The 17,906-nt window shown below is 40.6% G+C and overlaps 1 protein-coding gene across 4 annotated transcripts in view; it reads left to right on the top strand.

The window, feature by feature from the left end:
- Nucleotides 1–17,906, top strand: part of LOC129173696 (sodium bicarbonate cotransporter 3-like) — a 59,006-nt gene that overhangs the window by 17,334 nt on the left and 23,766 nt on the right. For 2 of the 4 annotated variants that reach the window (XM_054764813.1, XM_054764812.1), the window contains exons 3-8: nt 1,147–1,296; nt 3,006–3,144; nt 6,367–6,527; nt 8,187–8,375; nt 9,152–9,535; nt 16,903–17,018. In XM_054764813.1, coding sequence (XP_054620788.1) covers nt 1,147–1,296; nt 3,006–3,144; nt 6,367–6,527; nt 8,187–8,375; nt 9,152–9,535; nt 16,903–17,018 — 1,139 coding nt within the window. The remainder of the gene's footprint in view (nt 1–1,146; nt 1,297–3,005; nt 3,145–6,366; nt 6,528–8,186; nt 8,376–9,151; nt 9,536–16,902; nt 17,019–17,906) is intronic. The other 2 variants (XM_054764814.1, XM_054764815.1) reach the window with 2 other exon arrangements.

Genomic DNA, 17,906 nt, shown 5'->3' with positions numbered 1-17,906 from the left:
TATTTTTAGACAAATAATGAGCTGTATTCAATCATGAAACATTTATTAATTAATGTATTATTGAAAATAGAGTGAAGCTGCTAAATTTGAAAGGCGAAGCGACGAGGGATTACGGTATACAGTGTTCCCTTGTTTATCATGGGGGATAGGTTCCCAAAATAGCACACAATAAGTGTAATCTGCGATGTTGTCAACTATATTTTTTTTACAATTATTATATATGTTTTAAGTAAAACCCCTCACCATACACTTTATACACTGTTCTCATACACTGGCATTCACGTTTTCTCACATTTCTCTCTTGTTTAAACACTCTCAAAGTTACAATTTTGTTTGAATTTTAATGATCAACCTCGTTTGGACACAAGAAATTAAGTTACCCGTGCGTATTTCACTCCTCTGACCGTGCCTCGTCGTCCTGGCGCCGTTCTGCTGTACAGTAGCGTTTTTGTATCCTTATTAAAACATACTGCTCCTGTCGTCGTTTTTTCCTCACATGGTTTACAGTACAGTATGTATGTACCGTACTTCGGGTCTGTCTCCTTTCTTGCGCACTAGACTCCCTGCGCTGTGCAGGTGTTATTCACATGATGAGGCGCTGAAGTGCACTACATAACTCCTGAGTGTTTTTAATTTTATTCATGTACCCTCCATGGCAATGTGTGTAATGGGTGTGCCCCACTTTGGGAACCTCGGCATTATACTGCCCATTACAGTATTTTCTGCATGTTTGTTAGGTTTTTTTGTGTTTCTTGGCTGATATCTAATGCCATCTCTCGTCATTTTTATTAGTTATTTCATTGTTAGTTCCTTCTGAGATCAAAGACAGCGAGTGGTTGGCAATGGAAGGCAAAACTCTTGTGTGTCAGTAATAATCATGAGAGGAAAATGATGGAACATGCTGTACTTTAAAAAGCTGTAGAACAAGCCCTGTGTCTTATATTTTTATTGAATATGAATGTTCTACTTGGCTTACCTTGAAAAATTGTTTTTAATAAGTACACTTTTATTCATTTTTCTTTTTTTGTTAATCTTTTGGGTTTTTGAATCACGGTCAAACACCTAATCCCTCTCCCTGTTATGTGAATCTAGTCCTTTTGTTCCGACAGTTTATCTTTAATGCTGTTTTACATTTGTTTCCTGCAGGCCACAGAGCGGTGTACGTAGGCGTTCATGTTCCTCTTGGAAGGGAAAACAAGCGGAGGCATCGTCACCGAGGACACAAGCACCACAGAAAAAGAAGGGATAAGGATTCGGACGACGGAAAGGAAAATGACAGAGAATCTCCCCCTTATGGTTAAAACCGAAGCCTTATGTGTCTTTTGCACTCAATTTCTCCTAACACTTTGGCTTGAATAGCATCACTCTACTCAGTCCTATCATTACGAGCATCAAAGTCTATATCACACTTCCTGCACTGTGCATAATTTTCGATTTGGTAGGCTTTTGTTGTTTGTTTATACACCCCCAAGAGTTGCCTCTGACAGACTGTAAAGACATCATGCCTTACACATTAAAATAGGTGAATCTTGGCCTCTTAATGCCACCACTATCATGTCAGTAATATACATGTGTCATTACAGAACTGGGGATGAATCCCAATATTACTAAAGTAAGAAACCCAGTTAATCATTCATCTTTTGAATAATAACGTGATAAAAACATCAAAAATACATCACACTCACAACGCACTCGTAAGCACTAGTCTGCAAGACTTCCAGTGGAAATGACAACAAACCCTTTCCAGGGCTCACACACACACACACACACACACACACACACATATATAAAAACTCACTTATTTGTTCATTTAACTCACACAGAACGATGAACACTGTCAATCTCCTTTTTTGTGTCAGAACAGTATCAATTAAGCACTGCGCTGTTCATGTGATGAGGCGTTCTTGCGCATTGCGTACCTATGAGGTGGCTCGGGCATGTAGTCCAGCTGCCTCCCTGGGGAGGTGTTCAGGGCACATCCGACCGGTAGGAGGCCTCGGGGAAGACCCAGGACACGTTTGAGAGACTATGTCTCAACTGGCCTGGGAACACTTCGAGATCCTCTGGGAGGAGCTGGACAAAGTAGCCAAGCAGGGAAGCCCAGACTTCCCTGCTTAGGCTGCTGCCCCCGCACCCTGACCTTGGAAAAGATGGAAGATGAGATGGATGGTCAGTGCTTGTGACAGTGTTTAGGCCATCAGAGAAGGCGTTGCTGGCCCTGACCGCCTGCCACGTCAGCCATTTAATAAAGTTATTTCTCACATAAACACAACAATATTATTCAATATTCAGGCAGTCACATAAACTCAGGTGCAAGATGCTTCTCTTATCTTAAAAATTGGGAATAAAACATCACCTTATACAAAGTGCAGTCGAAAAAGCTTGTGCAAATTGTGGTTCTCAGATCGCTTCATTAAGAATGAACTTCAAATTATGACGTATTATGCACATATGGCTGAAAGGCTTCAAATTATGAAGTATTATTCACATATGGTTGAAAGGCTTAAGTCCCAAATACCTTTCTGAACTCCTTAATTCCATTCTCATGTTGGCTGGCTAAGTACAAGGTGCTCACACGGTCAAACGTGGTACTGTATTTATAGCAACGCTACCTTCTCGCACTTTGCTATGAAAGCCCAGATCCAAATGCTAGAAAATGTGAGATAAGAACTTGTAGTGAACAACTTTAATTATTCAAACTGGGTCTACTTTTTTGTGGTTTTGTTTTGTATGTCTGTATGTTTGCTACATATTTAATCCTATCTCTATTTGGGTAAAGTACGTACACAAAAGCGCAGCAACAGTGTAAGGCAAGGCAAATAGAAATGTAAAAAAAAAAAGAATTGCTGTTTTCCATCAGACATGATGGGAAGATTTCCAGATTTGATTCAAAATTGTTATCCCCTGTACACAATTTGCCAGTATGACTACACGGTGTGTATTTCTCTGTGTATGTACAGTAGAGTGTGAATGAAGCAACTGTTTCTACTCCTTTTCTACAACAGACACTCCATCCCAGCGGGTCCAGTTCATTCTGGGCATGGAGGATGACGACTTGGAGCACGTCCCCCATGACCTCTTCACTGAGTTGGATGAGCTCTCCTTCAGAGATGGCAGCGCCACTGAATGGAGGGAAACTGCCAGGTCAGGCTAAATACTCTGCGTAATGAAAATGTGTCATCGCAGAAAAAGAAGCATAATGTGTTCATTAATTACATGAGATGTTACGTGATATCATTTTGAGGGAAGAGCTGCTACATATATCAGTATCAGTAATGAATACAATATTGGAATACAAGACATTGGTAGGAAAGCCAATATCACGCATCTCTAGTGTTTATTTGAATCTCAATGTATAATTTTAACCCTGCGTTAGCGCACCATTCTCATTTTAAACATCATTAAAGCTATAGGCTTTATTGACTACATCTTGGGAAAACAACAGTTCAAATAAAGCAGGGGTCACCAACGTGGTGCCCGCGGGCACCAGGTAGCCCCCCACGACCACATGAGGTGCCCGCAAGCCTGCTTTTCATTCAGGTTTTCAGTTAATAATGAAAGAACAGTAGAAAGAAATGCATTCTGAAATACAAAACGTGAGTTGTGGACACCAGCGTTTTGTTAATGTTCTGGTAAAACAAGCATATTCGCTTTGTTTGGGTTTAAAATAAGGTCTGAAAATAAATGTTACAAAAATGAGTAGCTCTTGACCATTTTCATTTTGTAAAAGTAGCTCTCACAAGGAAAAACATTGGTGACCCCTGAAATAAAGTATTAAGGGACCAAAATTTGACATTCAAGCTCGTATGACGGATGAGGCACCAGAAAGGGTTAAGTATATAGTCTAATACTGTATCAAATGTTTGCCAATGTATTCTTGGAGAACGATATCAACTACAAATGGAGTTTGCAGATTACATGTTCCATGCAGGCAAATTCCTTCACACGCAAAGGATGTGGAGAATATTATGCTGTATACACTAGATGGGTTCACATCTTCCCCCACCATCAAATTACACTTCATGACAAAGCAGAAACATTCTAAATATTCAAACACTGCTACATACCAAGCATATGGCACAAACTACGGCAAATAAGTTTAAGGATTATGCAAGCGCTGCACACCTGTTCAAGCTAAATACAAGATATCCATCAGTGGTGGAAAGCTGACCAAGCTCTGGTAATAATGTTTAGGTCAGGGGTGTCCGGAGTGCGCCCCATGACACGTGTTTGTGTGTATTTCAATAAATGTCTTCTGGACGTGTGGACACAAAACGACGTTGAGGATTCAGAGTTAAGTTTCAGCTGGAGTATAGCCACAACTGTAGCCCGTGTTGTTATTGTAATGATGATGATGATGACTATTATTATTATTATTATTGCTGTCATGTTATTGTGAGATAAGTAATTATAAAATGATAAAAGTAATTGGCGATCAAGTCTGATGTGTGTTACTCCCAGTGTAGACTACAGTTCATCGTCTTGTTTTGCCTTAAACTGTATTTGTATTTTATTTAATTCAGAACATTTTTATGCTTGAAAATGCTTAATTTAGGCTAAGAATACAGAACATTTGCTTAAATATGTGTTTTTGTTGTTTTTTTTTCTAATAATAGGACGTAGTCAACCATGAAACAGTGATAATTTATAACGTTTTGAAAAAAACGCGATAGAATGAGGGAACGTTTTGTGAAATGCGATGGAGCGAGGGATGACTGTAGTCAAAAAAAAACAAAAAACTCCTGAGTGGCAAAGCTCTGGGGGTGGATGAGTTTTTCCCTGAATTCCTCAAGGATTTTGAGGGACTGTTTCGGTTGACGTGTCTCTTCATCATTGCGTGGAAGTGGCAGACTGGGGTAGTGGCCCCCCTCTTTAAGAAGGGTGACCGGAGGGTGTGTTCCAACTATAGAAGGATCACACTCTTCATCCTCCTTGGGAAAGTCTATTCCAGTGTGCTGGAGAGAAGGGTACGATGGTTAGTCGAACCTCAGCTACACGAGGTGCAATGTAGTTTTCGTCCCGGTTGCGGCGCACAGGACCAGTTCTACACTCTGGAAAGGTTACTGGAGGGTACAGAGTTTCGCCAACCGGTTTGCATGTCCTTTGTAGACTTGTAAAAGGCATTCAACCGTGTCCCTCATGGTTTCCTGTGGGGGAGTGCTCTTGGAATACAGGGTTGGTGGCACACTACTTCGTACCATTCGTTTTTTGTACAAACAGAGCAGGAGCCTAGTTCACATTAGCAGCAGTAAGTCAAGCCTGTTCCCTGTGAACGTTGGCATACGCCAAGGTGTCGAGGAAGGCCAGTTTGGCGGCCTTAGGATCTCATCTCTGCTATTTGCAGCTGATGTGGTCTTGATGGCCTCATCAGGCTGTGTGACCTTCAGCATTTAATGGGGCGGTTTACAGTGTGAAGCTTCTGGGATGAGACTCCCGACCTCCGAATGTGAGGCCATGGTTCTCAGTTGGAAAAGGGTGGATTGCCCCCTTCTGGTTGGGAGTGAGGCCTCCTGGACGCCTCCCTGGTGAAGTAGTCTGGCCATGCCCAGCTGAGAGGAGGCCCCAGGGCAGACCTCAGACACGTTGGAGGGATCATGTCTCACAGCTGGCCTGGGAACGCCTCGGTGTCTTCCCGGTGGAGCTAAAGGAGGTGGCCGGAGACGGGGATGTCGTACTGAGACTGCAGCAGGAGAAATTGGATGGGTGGACACAAGAAGAAAATTTGCCAGAAGAAACTTGAAAATGCAATACCAAAAATAAGCTTTTTCATCTATATCACAAAGCTTAGATGCAGGCTATATTTTCTTAAAATATATATGTAAATCATTTCTTAGTGTACTGTATATGCATGTGTTTCTTTACAAAATATCAAATTGGCCTTTGCATCCTTTGATTTTTCAGTATGTGGCCCCCGGTGGAAAAAGTTTGGACACCCCTGGTTTAGCTTTTAATGCACAACACTGTAATAACTGTTTGCTGTTTTTCGTTACATAAATCTCTACTTTTCAGGCTCTCTTTGAAACTGTGGTTGGTCAGCAATCAAATAAATGGACCAGAATGTGGTAGATTTGCTATTGGGCCATGTTATCATAGTGGTCGTAGCGGCAATAAGGTTGTTTAAAAAGTGGAGACAGAGCAATTCAATGCAGAGTGACTATTGTTGTAAAATTCACTTTAATATTCCCTGTTTTCATACAGACATGCTTTTTTTTGGTATCAAGCAACTCTTATTTGATTGGGGGATGACAGATTTTCCTGATGAATCATCTCATTTCCCAGCAACGCACACGGAGGATAGTTAAAATGGATGAACGAATGAATGTTGATTGCAAGTGTGTGTGTGTGTGTGTGTGTGTTTGCGCGCAGGTGGCTTAAGTTTGAAGAGGATGTGGAGGATGGAGGGGAAAGATGGAGCAAGCCCTATGTGGCTACGCTGTCGCTGCACAGTTTATTTGAATTGCGTAGCTGCATCCTCAATGGCACAGTCATGCTGGATATGAGGGCCAACAGTATTGAGGAAATCGCTGGTAAGTCTTTTTTTTCCCCTTTTCATTGCATTTTCCCTTTGGTTTTAAATGTTGCAATGTAATGAAAGAAACATCTCTCATCAGTCTTAATCTGATTCCTGTGATGCAGTAATCAATACCCAATTAAATAAAATCAACCCATTTTTTTTACACAGCCCTGCTATTTTTGATACTATATGTATATACTGTATATATTCATATATTATGCCTCTCAGTGATTGAATGCATTTTAAATACAGTTTTATAGGCACATGTTATACTGTACAGTCTTTACTTACAAAACATGCATTGCGTCTTGTCAGAGCAGCTTCCTGCTGGAAAATTGGCTTGAGACAGCGGTCTCTGCTGGATTTATATCTGCAGCACTTTTTTTTGTTTTCTCCCTGCAGATAGCACCATCAAATCACTTTCTATTGAAGTTACCATGAAAGAAAGTAAATATTTACACTTTAAAGCAGAGAAAAGAATAGGCGCGGATCTGCTGTAGTTTGCAATACACAAACAAAGTACATCTAATATTAAAAATGGCTGCTTTTTTGTTGAAAGTTGTTACAATTTGAAAATTAATGTGGTTTACAGTGAAGCTGAGTAATGTTTAGTGCAACTGTACATATTACAATACAGCTTATGCCTTATAAAAACTTTAAATATATCTATAAGCTAAAGCCTGGTACCTATTTTGCCAAAATCATCGTGCTTGTCTGCTTTGGTCTCATATGTGACGTGTTGGAAACCATTTACAGTGTTTCCATCTCCAACTGTGCAGCTTTATTAAAAGGAAACGAGATTCATGGAACCGTTTCATGTGAAGCAATTACACATTCCTTTCCCTTTCTAGGAACACATATTCACTTCTACCCTTGCCGGACCTTTTTTTTTTTTATTTAATTAAATGTTTTACAAAAAAGCCTTAATCCCTTTTTTTATCGTCATTAATTGGTTCCAAACCCGACCGCAATAAGTGAATTTCCACGAAGTAGGATTCCTTATTCATTAATGGAATATTTTCATAGTTAGAGCATAGAAAACCCGTTTACGACCTTCTAAATACGGTTTTTAACATGAGTAGAGCTCTCTAGACATGAAATAACACCCCTATAGCCACCTTTACGTTTGTACTCATGTAAAGAAGACAGGGAGAGCAGTACAGTATTTCCTGCGGTGGTTATTATCTCATCAATGTAACATTACTGCCATCTAGTGATCAGTGTAGAATACTACATATCGCAATGTCTGAATGCATCTTCTGAATGCCTTATATTTGTATTTTACTTCATTTAACCCTGTTTATGCTTGAAAATGCTTCATTTAGGCGAAAAATGCATAACATTTGCTTAAATATGCATATTTTTGACTAACAGGAGGCTACATTCAACCACAAAACACTGATGATGAATATATTTTTAAGAAATTGTGATAGAGTGAAGCTGCGAAATTGGAAGCGCGAAGTGGCGAGGGATCACTGTACCTCAAGTAGTCAACGAGTAAATAGGAAATATCCATTTTCTATGCCCCTTATCCTTCACTGGGGTTACGGGGTTACGCTGGAGCCTATCCCAGTTGACTTGGGGCGAGAGGGGGAGGGGCACACCCTGGGCTGCTCCTAAATAGGAAATATGGTAGCTTTAATTTGATTTGAACCTTGTTTGTTTGATTTAGACATGGTGATAGACAGCATGGTGGCGTCAGGCCAGCTCAAGGAGGACCTGCGGGCGAAGGTGCGAGAAGCCATGCTGAAGAAACACCACCATCAGAACGAGAGGAAGCTCAGTAATCGCATCCCTCTGGTGCGCTCCATTGCTGACATAGGCAAGAAACATTCTGACCCACTCTTGCTTGAAAGAAACGGTGAGATCCTGCAGTGCACTCACTTTTCTTTTTCCTCCGCACTATTCAATTATACAGAAGTATTTCTAAAAATGCAATGTTTATATCCTTCAACGTGTGCGTAGAAGGTGGATGGTAAAAGTGAGTACCATCTAGGGATTGATCAGTAGTGGCGCTATAGGTCCCACCATAGTGAAAGAGAAATCTGGGTGCTCATAATTGTCTGTATGGCTGGCTTGGTTTGAAATACTTGCTTTCACATATTGATACCCAGAAAATGATGCTTTTCCTTTTTGAAAGTGTGCATGGCTGCAGTTAAGATTGTGATCAAAATGAGTTCTCATATTGATTGGTGGTGATGGTGATAGCTGCGGTGTCGATGAATGCTATGAGCCACGTGAATGTGAACTCTGCAGGGTTTGCCTTGGGAGTTAGTTGCATTGGTATTGCATTACCTGGCATGCAAGCTGAAGATTTGCCTAACCAGTCACACGATCGAGCTTGACTGAGACGGGTTTTTCAGTCGTGTGGACACCCCCTCCCTTTCTCACGGAATCATTCGTGTTCTGTCCTGCACTAAACTTGCACTATTCTTTTTGCTCACTGGATGCGTGCATGATTCTCTCGAACATCTCTGCAATGTTTCCTGCTTCGCACACTTTCTGATTGGCTCCTTCAACTACCATCCCTTTGACGTATTTCGACTTCATATGTTTTCCCTATCTGTTCCACCCTTTTTTCCTCCTCCTCCTTTTCCCTGCCTTCTTTCTCCTTTTTACCATTGTCTCCTCTATTAGGAGAGGGCCTGTCCTCTTCGCGTCTCTCCCTCCACAAGCCAGGAGCACCCTCTTCTGCTTCCAACCTGGCTCAGAGACAAGAGTCCCGAGTTTCCATCCTACTCAACCAGCTCCTGCCCTCCTCTTCCTCCAACACGGGTCGTTCCCCAGGTCCCTCGCCGCTCACCACCCCTCAAAGTACCCCCGCGTTGTTCAGACGTGCCTCCCCGAGTCCCCCGTGCAGTCGTGGATCAGGCTTTGGCCCTCATAGCATCCCAGAGGTGGTGGTATCTCCCCCCAATGATGACGACCCGCCAAATCCTGCAGAGGAGGAGGCAGCATCGCCACAGTTCAGCCGGCAATCATCCTGTGCATCCCAGGGGCATGAGCATCTGCCCTTAGAAGGCAATTATCTGTGTAGCCTGCCAGTGTGAGTCACAGCTTGAACAGAAAACACTAGGACTAGCATGAAAGCTCTGTGTGGCCATCTCACCTACCTCACGTCACTCACTTTCCAAAGCATCCTTGCAACTATATTTACCTTCAGTAGTGTGCAAAAAGTCTTCCGCCACAATTCCATATGAAGAGTTAATTAGCAAAAACGTGTGTTTTGGTTGTTTGCTAATTAGGAAGCTGCATCTTATTGCGGATGTCAACCAGATGGGCCTCTGTGTACAAGCAGATGATACCAATACCGTGTTATAGTCTACCACACACGTTATAGTCTATAACATGCATAATTGGCCATGATGCAAGTGCATGTCATTTTTATGGATGAAATGCAAAAAATATGGACTACACAACTACAAGATTATATTATTCTGTACTCTAAATGAAATAAACTCAATGTCTGCATCTCATATGCATCTACGGTCCCTCGTTCCAGACCCGAATGTGAATTTCCACAAGTAACGATTCCTTCTTTGTGCAAAGATTATTGTTTACAAATTTCTAGATATAGTTTTTAACATTATTGGAGACATCTAGACATGAAATAACATTGTCTCCTTGTTACTCAATATAGTGGACATAATCAGAGAAAATAATATAGACTCACACATTAGCATTGGGAGAGTTCCTCGTTTCCTTTTTTTTTACTTTATGTTTGGGAAAGGACTACTCTCATCACTGTAACATTACTGACACCTAGTGACCAGTGTAGAATACTACATATCATCATAACATCTTTGAATGCATCTTCTGAATGCCTTACATTTGCGTTTTAGTCCATTTAAGCATTTTTATGCACGGAAAAGCTTAATTTAGGCCAAAAATACATCAAATTTACTGCTGTGCATAATTTTTGGACTAATAATCGGCTGTAGTCAACCGTGAAACAGCAATGTTTTTTTTATTTTAATTTATATATTTTGAAAAACTGTGACACAGGGAAGTCGTGAAAGTCGATGTGTGAAGTGGCGAGATAATTCGTGTAGCAGTCAGATTCTATTTACTGAATAAACACAGCGGTCATTGCGACCATAATACTATCGGAAGGTCAATAAAACACCACAGACAATTAGGAGAAGCCATTAATGCTTCACATTCATCTCTTAAAGCGTTAGAAAACTCACATCTGCCGTGACTTCTGCATGGATCGATCATAGAAAGCGGCTGAGAGAACAGCATTACCGATTGCGCCACACACAAAACCCCAAACAGAATTGACGCTTTCAAAGTAAAAGCTTTCAAACCAAGAGTATCCGCATAAACATGCACTTGGATCATTTTTAACAGGTAGCATGGTTCCATTGATGTCACACTGACTGATAATAGCTTATGCAGGTGGGAAAAGGTCTTTAAAACGACAAAGCGAGTGGCGGCCCAAGATTTTTGCACAGTACTGTACATGTTCAACGTCCTCTTGTTCTCTACAACCCTCTTAATCTCCTTTTACATGTCTCAAATCCCCCTCTGCTTCTTTGCCATCTAAACTGCTCTGTCCCCATGCAGCTTTTCAAAGCATTCCTCAGTCGCTCGCTTGACAAAATATGTTCATGGCCCTTTGGGTGAGGTGTCATGGCTGCCCTCTGAAAATGCTTTGCTCGTATGTCATCATGTGCGAGGTGTCAGGGTATTTAATAGGGGTGTCACGAGACACCCAACTCACAGGAAAAGACAATTCACAACATTGGGTCCACGAGGACAAGACGAGATTTTAACATTCATTTTAAGAAAAGTGCAATTCAAAAATGTGACTGGACAAACAAACGTTTTTATTGAACTGAGTCACAAAACAATGCAGTGTTTTGAAATGCTTATTGTTCCATTATTCATTGTTTACACCGCATTGCAAGTTTTATTCTGTAGGGACTCGAGACGACGGCTAGCTAGCGGGGCAGCGAGCTAACAAGCTAGCGCTAATCAGTTAGTCACAAATTTATTTCTTCTAAACTTAAGAAGCCAAAAACTTACCACTTCCACAGGGGTTCAGAGAACTTTTTTTTCCACTCTATCATGTCAGACATATCATGGCTGATCATGCAGTGTTAAGGTAATGTAATGTCTCAATGTTTGTGTCATTACTGCCACCTAGTGACCAGAATACTACTATCACTTGTGTTTCAATATGTTTAGACTAATAATAGACTATAGTGTACCGCAAAATCATTTCTAATTGATTTATTTAATTCATTTTCATTGCGAGAGACGGCTGTAAATGAGTAAATTCCTATAATGTCTTATATTGTTTATTCTATGAGCTATGCTATGATTTGAAATACACTACTTTTTAAAGTATACCTGACTTGTTAGCTGTATTTACATAAAGTATCGGTATCGGAACGGTATTGCCGACACCAGACAGAATTTTACTCGGTCTCAAATTGGAAAAGGAATCAGTGGTATCGCACATCAATACTTGGTAGTGGCGTGAGGTGTTGGGAATGAGGCCCTGTCCCATTACGTTAACTGCTTCATGTTTGCTGTTTTTCTCTCTTTAGAGTGCGAGAGAGCGTGTTCATGTTTCACGTAAGGATTGTATATGATTGACAAAATTCCCCCCAAAAAAGTGTAAAGTGTTTTCCTTTAAACATGTTTGGTCCACTTTTATTCAGAGTACCCGCAGCTATAACGGCTCTTGCATCATTTTGTGCCCATACACAATGTCTTCATCAGCTCCGAATCATTCTTTTGCAACCTTCTTTTACCCAGAGTTTGAAGTTAGCGTTGACGTGCGCAAACGACACAGCTTGGCAGGAACATGAGAGCAGACTGGCTTTGACGGTCCTTTACGAGCAGTCATGAGAGTGCCAAGAGAGACTTTTATTTCCTTTCTGTCGGTTTATTATTAGACAGGAGTGTGCGTGTGTAGGTCTGTGCTGGTCTTATTCTGGGAATGGCTCCATATCAACGTGTGGGGCATGAGAACTGGCTATCACTTGTTGAACCTGAGAGGTTCTGTGAAAGGTTCATCTTATTATAGCTGCTAAGCTTCTGTAATTGTATCCCCTTTCAAGGAGGATGTATACTCCCCCCGCCCCAAGTGGCTTGACTTTAGCGTGGGGGGGTTACCTCACTTGAATGGGATTATCAAGCTGTGATCATTAGTCTACTTAGTGTGCCTTGGTGAAATGTGAAAGTCCTTAAATAGCTGATCATTTAGCAGAGACTAGACAGTGAAATACCTTTTCATGTGTCATTAACAATAATTTGTCTGGATGAGTGGTCCGTGCCTGGTTACAAGCAGTTCTAACCTCTTTTGAGTTTTATTTTGTAAAATGAAATGTTGCCAGTACAGGAGGTCCTCGGTGTACGTACGATTTCCGTTCCTGCGACGGCGTTGCAAGTCGAGTTTTAAGGCGATTCCATCCCTTTCATTCGCCGTTTACATGCATTTCGAATTGTGTTACGCATGTAAAACTATAATTGTAAGACTATGAAAATGTGTTTGGGGTTAACGTTTTTGAAAAGAACTACAGAGCCAACCGGCAACGACGTAGACGAGCGACAGAGCTCACTTCCGCTTCCTGTTTCCCTGTATTAGTTGCTAACAAGGACAATACACTTGCAATGAGAACACAGTTGGGCTCACAAAGTGTAGTGAAATGACAAATGTAATGTACACAAACCGAGGCTCAACTCTGGTGACGTTAATCGAAAAACATGCTAACCTGGGCGTACGCTAACCGATGTTCCACTGCACATGTGTTTACATGTTCCTAGTTTGTTTTTGTTTTGTTTTTTTTGACACATCAGAGCCACCTGCGGATTACTGTACGAGTGACAAATCATGAGCCGCACTCCAACTGCCTCATAGGGTTATCTGGAGTGCGACTATTTCATGGTTCCTGCAATGGGAAATTAACTGCATTGGTCACACAGTCATGCGGCAAATAAACAGCAATACGTTTCAAATCCTTTTTGTGAGATAAACACTCTTTCCCCCCCCCGAGCAGTCAGTCATACAATTTCAGTTATGTATTTTAATCCTCATCTGCTGAGTCATCACTGTTGAAAAGGTTGTTGTGGGTGAGCATTCCGGGGTTTAGCCTTCCTGAATGAAGACCTTTAGCGGATGCAACCTAGGCTAATCCCTCTCTTATTCCTAGAGGCTTTGCCGGGTATGTGAGCAATCAGGCTCCTGTTCACTAGTCACATCTCCCAAGCATCTACATGCTTTACTTCTGGGCACCATTACTAGGGTATGAATTGCATGCTTGCATAAATGACACATTTACTCGTAGTAAATTTGAATGAGCAGCAGATGGCTTTGGTGTTGGACTGATGGCCGATGTGCGCTGATGGCCAAGGAATCGTGGGTAAAAGAACTGTTAATAAGGCACACACAGAATAGTACTTCTATTCTGTGATTTAGATGCATGACGTCATTTCACGCTTCATGTTCGAGAGTTCTAGCGTTTCCTGTGTCTGCTTCATGTCATGAAAGCATATTTTATAGTCTTCAAATTAATTAAAAAAAAGTGTTTTCTTGCATAGAATACACATTTAGATTCTAATACGTCATTTAAAATATTTTTTTATAATTTTCAAGAGTCTGCAATTATTCCTTTTTGTGTCTTACATTTGGAAAAATGACATATTTCAGCCTGCTTTTTAACCGGTGATAATGTTAAGAGTGTGGATTTATGATTTTTCAGTTTCATGTTCATGATTTCAGTCGTTAATCGAAGAATGCTCATGTTTTAGTAAAATGTACGTTGGGATATCCTTTTTCGAATGTAACAATTTACGCAAACTGCCACAAATTTTGTGACTAAAAACTCGTACCCATGGTATCATGGTGGTTTACAGTCATGGCCAAAAGTTTTGAGAATAGACACAAGTATTTGTTTTCACAAAGTTTGCTGCTTTTTAGATCTGCGTGTCAGATGTCTATGTTACCATGTTGTTTCCCAAGCCACTTAGTTGTCACTTTTGCCTTTTGGAAAAGGCCTTGTTTGTCACCAAACTGTTTTTGGATGGTTGGGAGAAGTTGCTTTTAGAGGTTGTTTTGGGACCATTCTTTGTTCTGTGTTCTTAGGCAAAATTGTGAGTGAGTCCCACTCCCTTGGCTGAGAAACAACCCCACACATGAGTGATTTCAGGATGCTGTACTGTTGGCATGACACAGGACTGATGGGTGCACTCACCTTTGCAAGTGCTGCACTGGTGCTGCCCCGATCCCACAGCTAAATCAACTTTTGGAGACTGTGCAGATGCTTGCTGGGCTTTCTTGGGCGTCCTGAAGTCTTGTTCACAACAATTGAAACTCTCTCCTTCAAGTTCTTAATGATGATTACTGCATGTTTCCTTCCACATAACCATGGTTAACAGAGGAAAAACAAAGATTTCAAGCACCACTCCCCTTTTTTTAAAGCTGCCAGTCTGTTATTGTCACTCAATCAGGGTGACAGTCATCTACATCCTTTATCCTTGCCAACGCTCTCACCTGTGTTAACCAGAGAATCGCTAACATGATGTCAGCTGGTCCTTTTGTGGCAGGGCTGAAATGGAGTGGAATTGTTTTTTTTGGGGGGGGGAGGAGATTAAGTTAATTTTCATGACCAAGAGGAACTTTGCAACTCATTTCCATTCATCCTATCGCTCTCCATAACATTCTGGAGTGTATGCACATGATATCGTCACAAAAACTGAGGCAGCAGACTTAGTGAAGATTCATATTTCTGTCATTCTCATAACTTTTGGCCATGACTGTAGACTATTTAAAGTTTTAAAGTTTTACATATCTTGAACCGTGTGCGGCAGTTAACAAATTGCTAACAAAATGCTCTTCATTTGTGACCAAAGTTAAGAGAATTCCATCCATCCGTTTTCTATACCAGTTGTCCTCGCTTGGGTCGCTGGTGTGCTGGAGCCTATGTTAAAAGAGAATTGAGTGTTTCATTGTTGTAACATTTAACATTAATATGACAGTGGTTAACTGCCTTGGCATTGCGTATAGGCTTGATTGTTATTGTTTTTAAATGTTTTATGACGGTGATAGCTTCACCTTTGACAACTGACAGTCAAGTATGCCCCGATTTTTGTATGATTCGTTTTTCGTCAAATTTTTGCCTAGTTTTTTGTGCAATATTGCAGGCAACAAATTTAGTCTGTTTGCCCTGTACTGTATCATTCCGCTAAATTGAGTGCCCAAACAGAGCACCCTCCGCATTGCTGACCACTGTCCATGCATTTTTGTATTGGTTGTGATTGCTAAATAACCTGCCATGGGGCCAAAGTGCTAGCACTTTGATAAAGAAGGTGAGAAACACTATTGAATTCGATCTCGCCAATATTTTTAATAGATTTAATAACGAAAACGGAGGTAGCACTGTATATGCATTTCTGTTATTTCCAATGGGGAAAAAAATATTTCCACGCAAATCGGCATCCTGGAGTGATTTGAACTTGGAGATTCCAGTGTAATTACTTTACTTGGCTTCACAAATTCTATGTATAATAATAATAATAGTAGTGATAATGATAATAAGATAATAATAATAATAATGATAATAATAATTATTATTATTGTTGTTAGTGTTATTATTTATAACAATAATAATAATTACTATTATGTATCATTATTATCTATCATTATTAGCAGTAATATTGTTAATTGTTATTAGTATTTCAAATAGTAATAATAATAATAATTGTTATTTATTATAATCATTATGGTTTATTCTGCGATTCACTGGCGACCAGTTCAGGGTGTACCCTGCCTCTCGCCCATGGTTAGCTGGGATAGGCTCCAGCATGCCCCCGCAACCCTCGTGAGGATAAGCAGCATAGAAAGTGGATGGATGGATAATGGTTCATTATAATACATGCACAATATAATAATGATAATGATAATAATATCAATGTATAATGTAATTCACACACTGGTAGAATAAAAGCTTGATAACTTTTAATTATATTTTAGTTTTATTGCTATTAATGCTTAATGTTCAGGCCGTGTATCAACTTGTATTGTTCTATTCACAAAGCCCACAAATGTATGTGGGATTTAGACTCAGTTTTAATTTTTTTTTACAGTATACGCAGAAGGTGAACTGCTGCCTTTCTCGGCTTAAAAAAACCCATTTCCAAATAGAAATGCTGTATATATTTGTGTGTCCTGTCAGACTGCATCTGAAAATTTCACTGAACATACTCGTGTTAATGCAGGGCCTGGAGTGAGGAAAACACATACTACTTTTTTCAAAATCCTCCAAATTGAAGTGACTAATGAAATACAGTAGAACAAAAAGTGTGGCGTACAAATAACTACACTCAAAAGGCCTTAAGTTCGATGACCCGTTTATGTCCGTCTTCTTCTCTACCAGGACCACTGGTGCATCCGAACTCGGTCCCAAACTACCCGGACAGTGATAAGGCAGTGGAGAGGCGGCCTTCCAAAGTAGGGGTCAGTAGAGAAAGCAGCAGTGTCGACTTCAGCAAGGTAACCTAACCACAGTGCTGAGCACAGACACAGTCTATAATGGTGGGTGGGCCCGTGACCACATGTCCGGACTTCCACAGGCATTGTGTTGAAAGTTCCTTCAGTAAGGGTGAACATCAAAATTCATCATAAATCATGCAATCATTACAACATCCAAGTAAAAGTCTTGGAAATGTTGTGCTTTGCATGGTCTCCATCTCGCCATTCCTCCTCCACAAACCTGGCAAGCTTGCACACAAGCTGCCATTAGTGGTTTATAAAACCACCCATTATGTCTGCCAAAAATAAGGTGCACTGTTTATATGAGTCACCGTGTACAAAAGAGGGATGAAGGCGCAGACTTGGATCTGTTAGGCATTGCACACAGGAGATGTTTAAATGCTATGACAGGAAATGCATCACAGCTTTGGACGGTCTTTGCTCAGTACTCTGTAGGTGTTGATCTACAACTCTATCAGAAAAAGTTGGGTTATAAAACATCAAAGAAAGCTGTGATTTTTCTGTTTACTTCCACTGTAATGGTTCATTATATCACTGCATTCACAAGACACATTCAAAGACGCTGTGATAGACACCTTTGACTTTCTGCAGGTGAGTAAATAAACACCCTCGGCTGCTGTATGAGGAAAAACTGTATGCAGTAGTCCCTCGTTTATCTTGGTTAATTAGTTCCGATAAGTGAATTTCGGTGAGGCAGAATTTCTTTGTTATAATGGAATAATTTTGTAGCTATGGCATATGGCGCTTCTAAAACACTTTTTTTTCATTAATAGAGAAATCTAGGCATATTAATATTATTATGTTATTATTATTTTGCTTGTTGTGCAACAAAAGCATGTTGTTCCCGCTGTCAAGTCCGATGCTTGTCTCACAGAGCAATTACTGACA

This window comes from Dunckerocampus dactyliophorus, chromosome 20, assembly GCF_027744805.1.
Source record: "Dunckerocampus dactyliophorus isolate RoL2022-P2 chromosome 20, RoL_Ddac_1.1, whole genome shotgun sequence".
NCBI classification, from domain to species: domain Eukaryota; kingdom Metazoa; phylum Chordata; class Actinopteri; order Syngnathiformes; family Syngnathidae; genus Dunckerocampus; species Dunckerocampus dactyliophorus.
The sequence above is the reverse complement of the archived record's forward strand: the minus strand, read 5'-3'. Positions and strand labels throughout refer to the sequence as shown.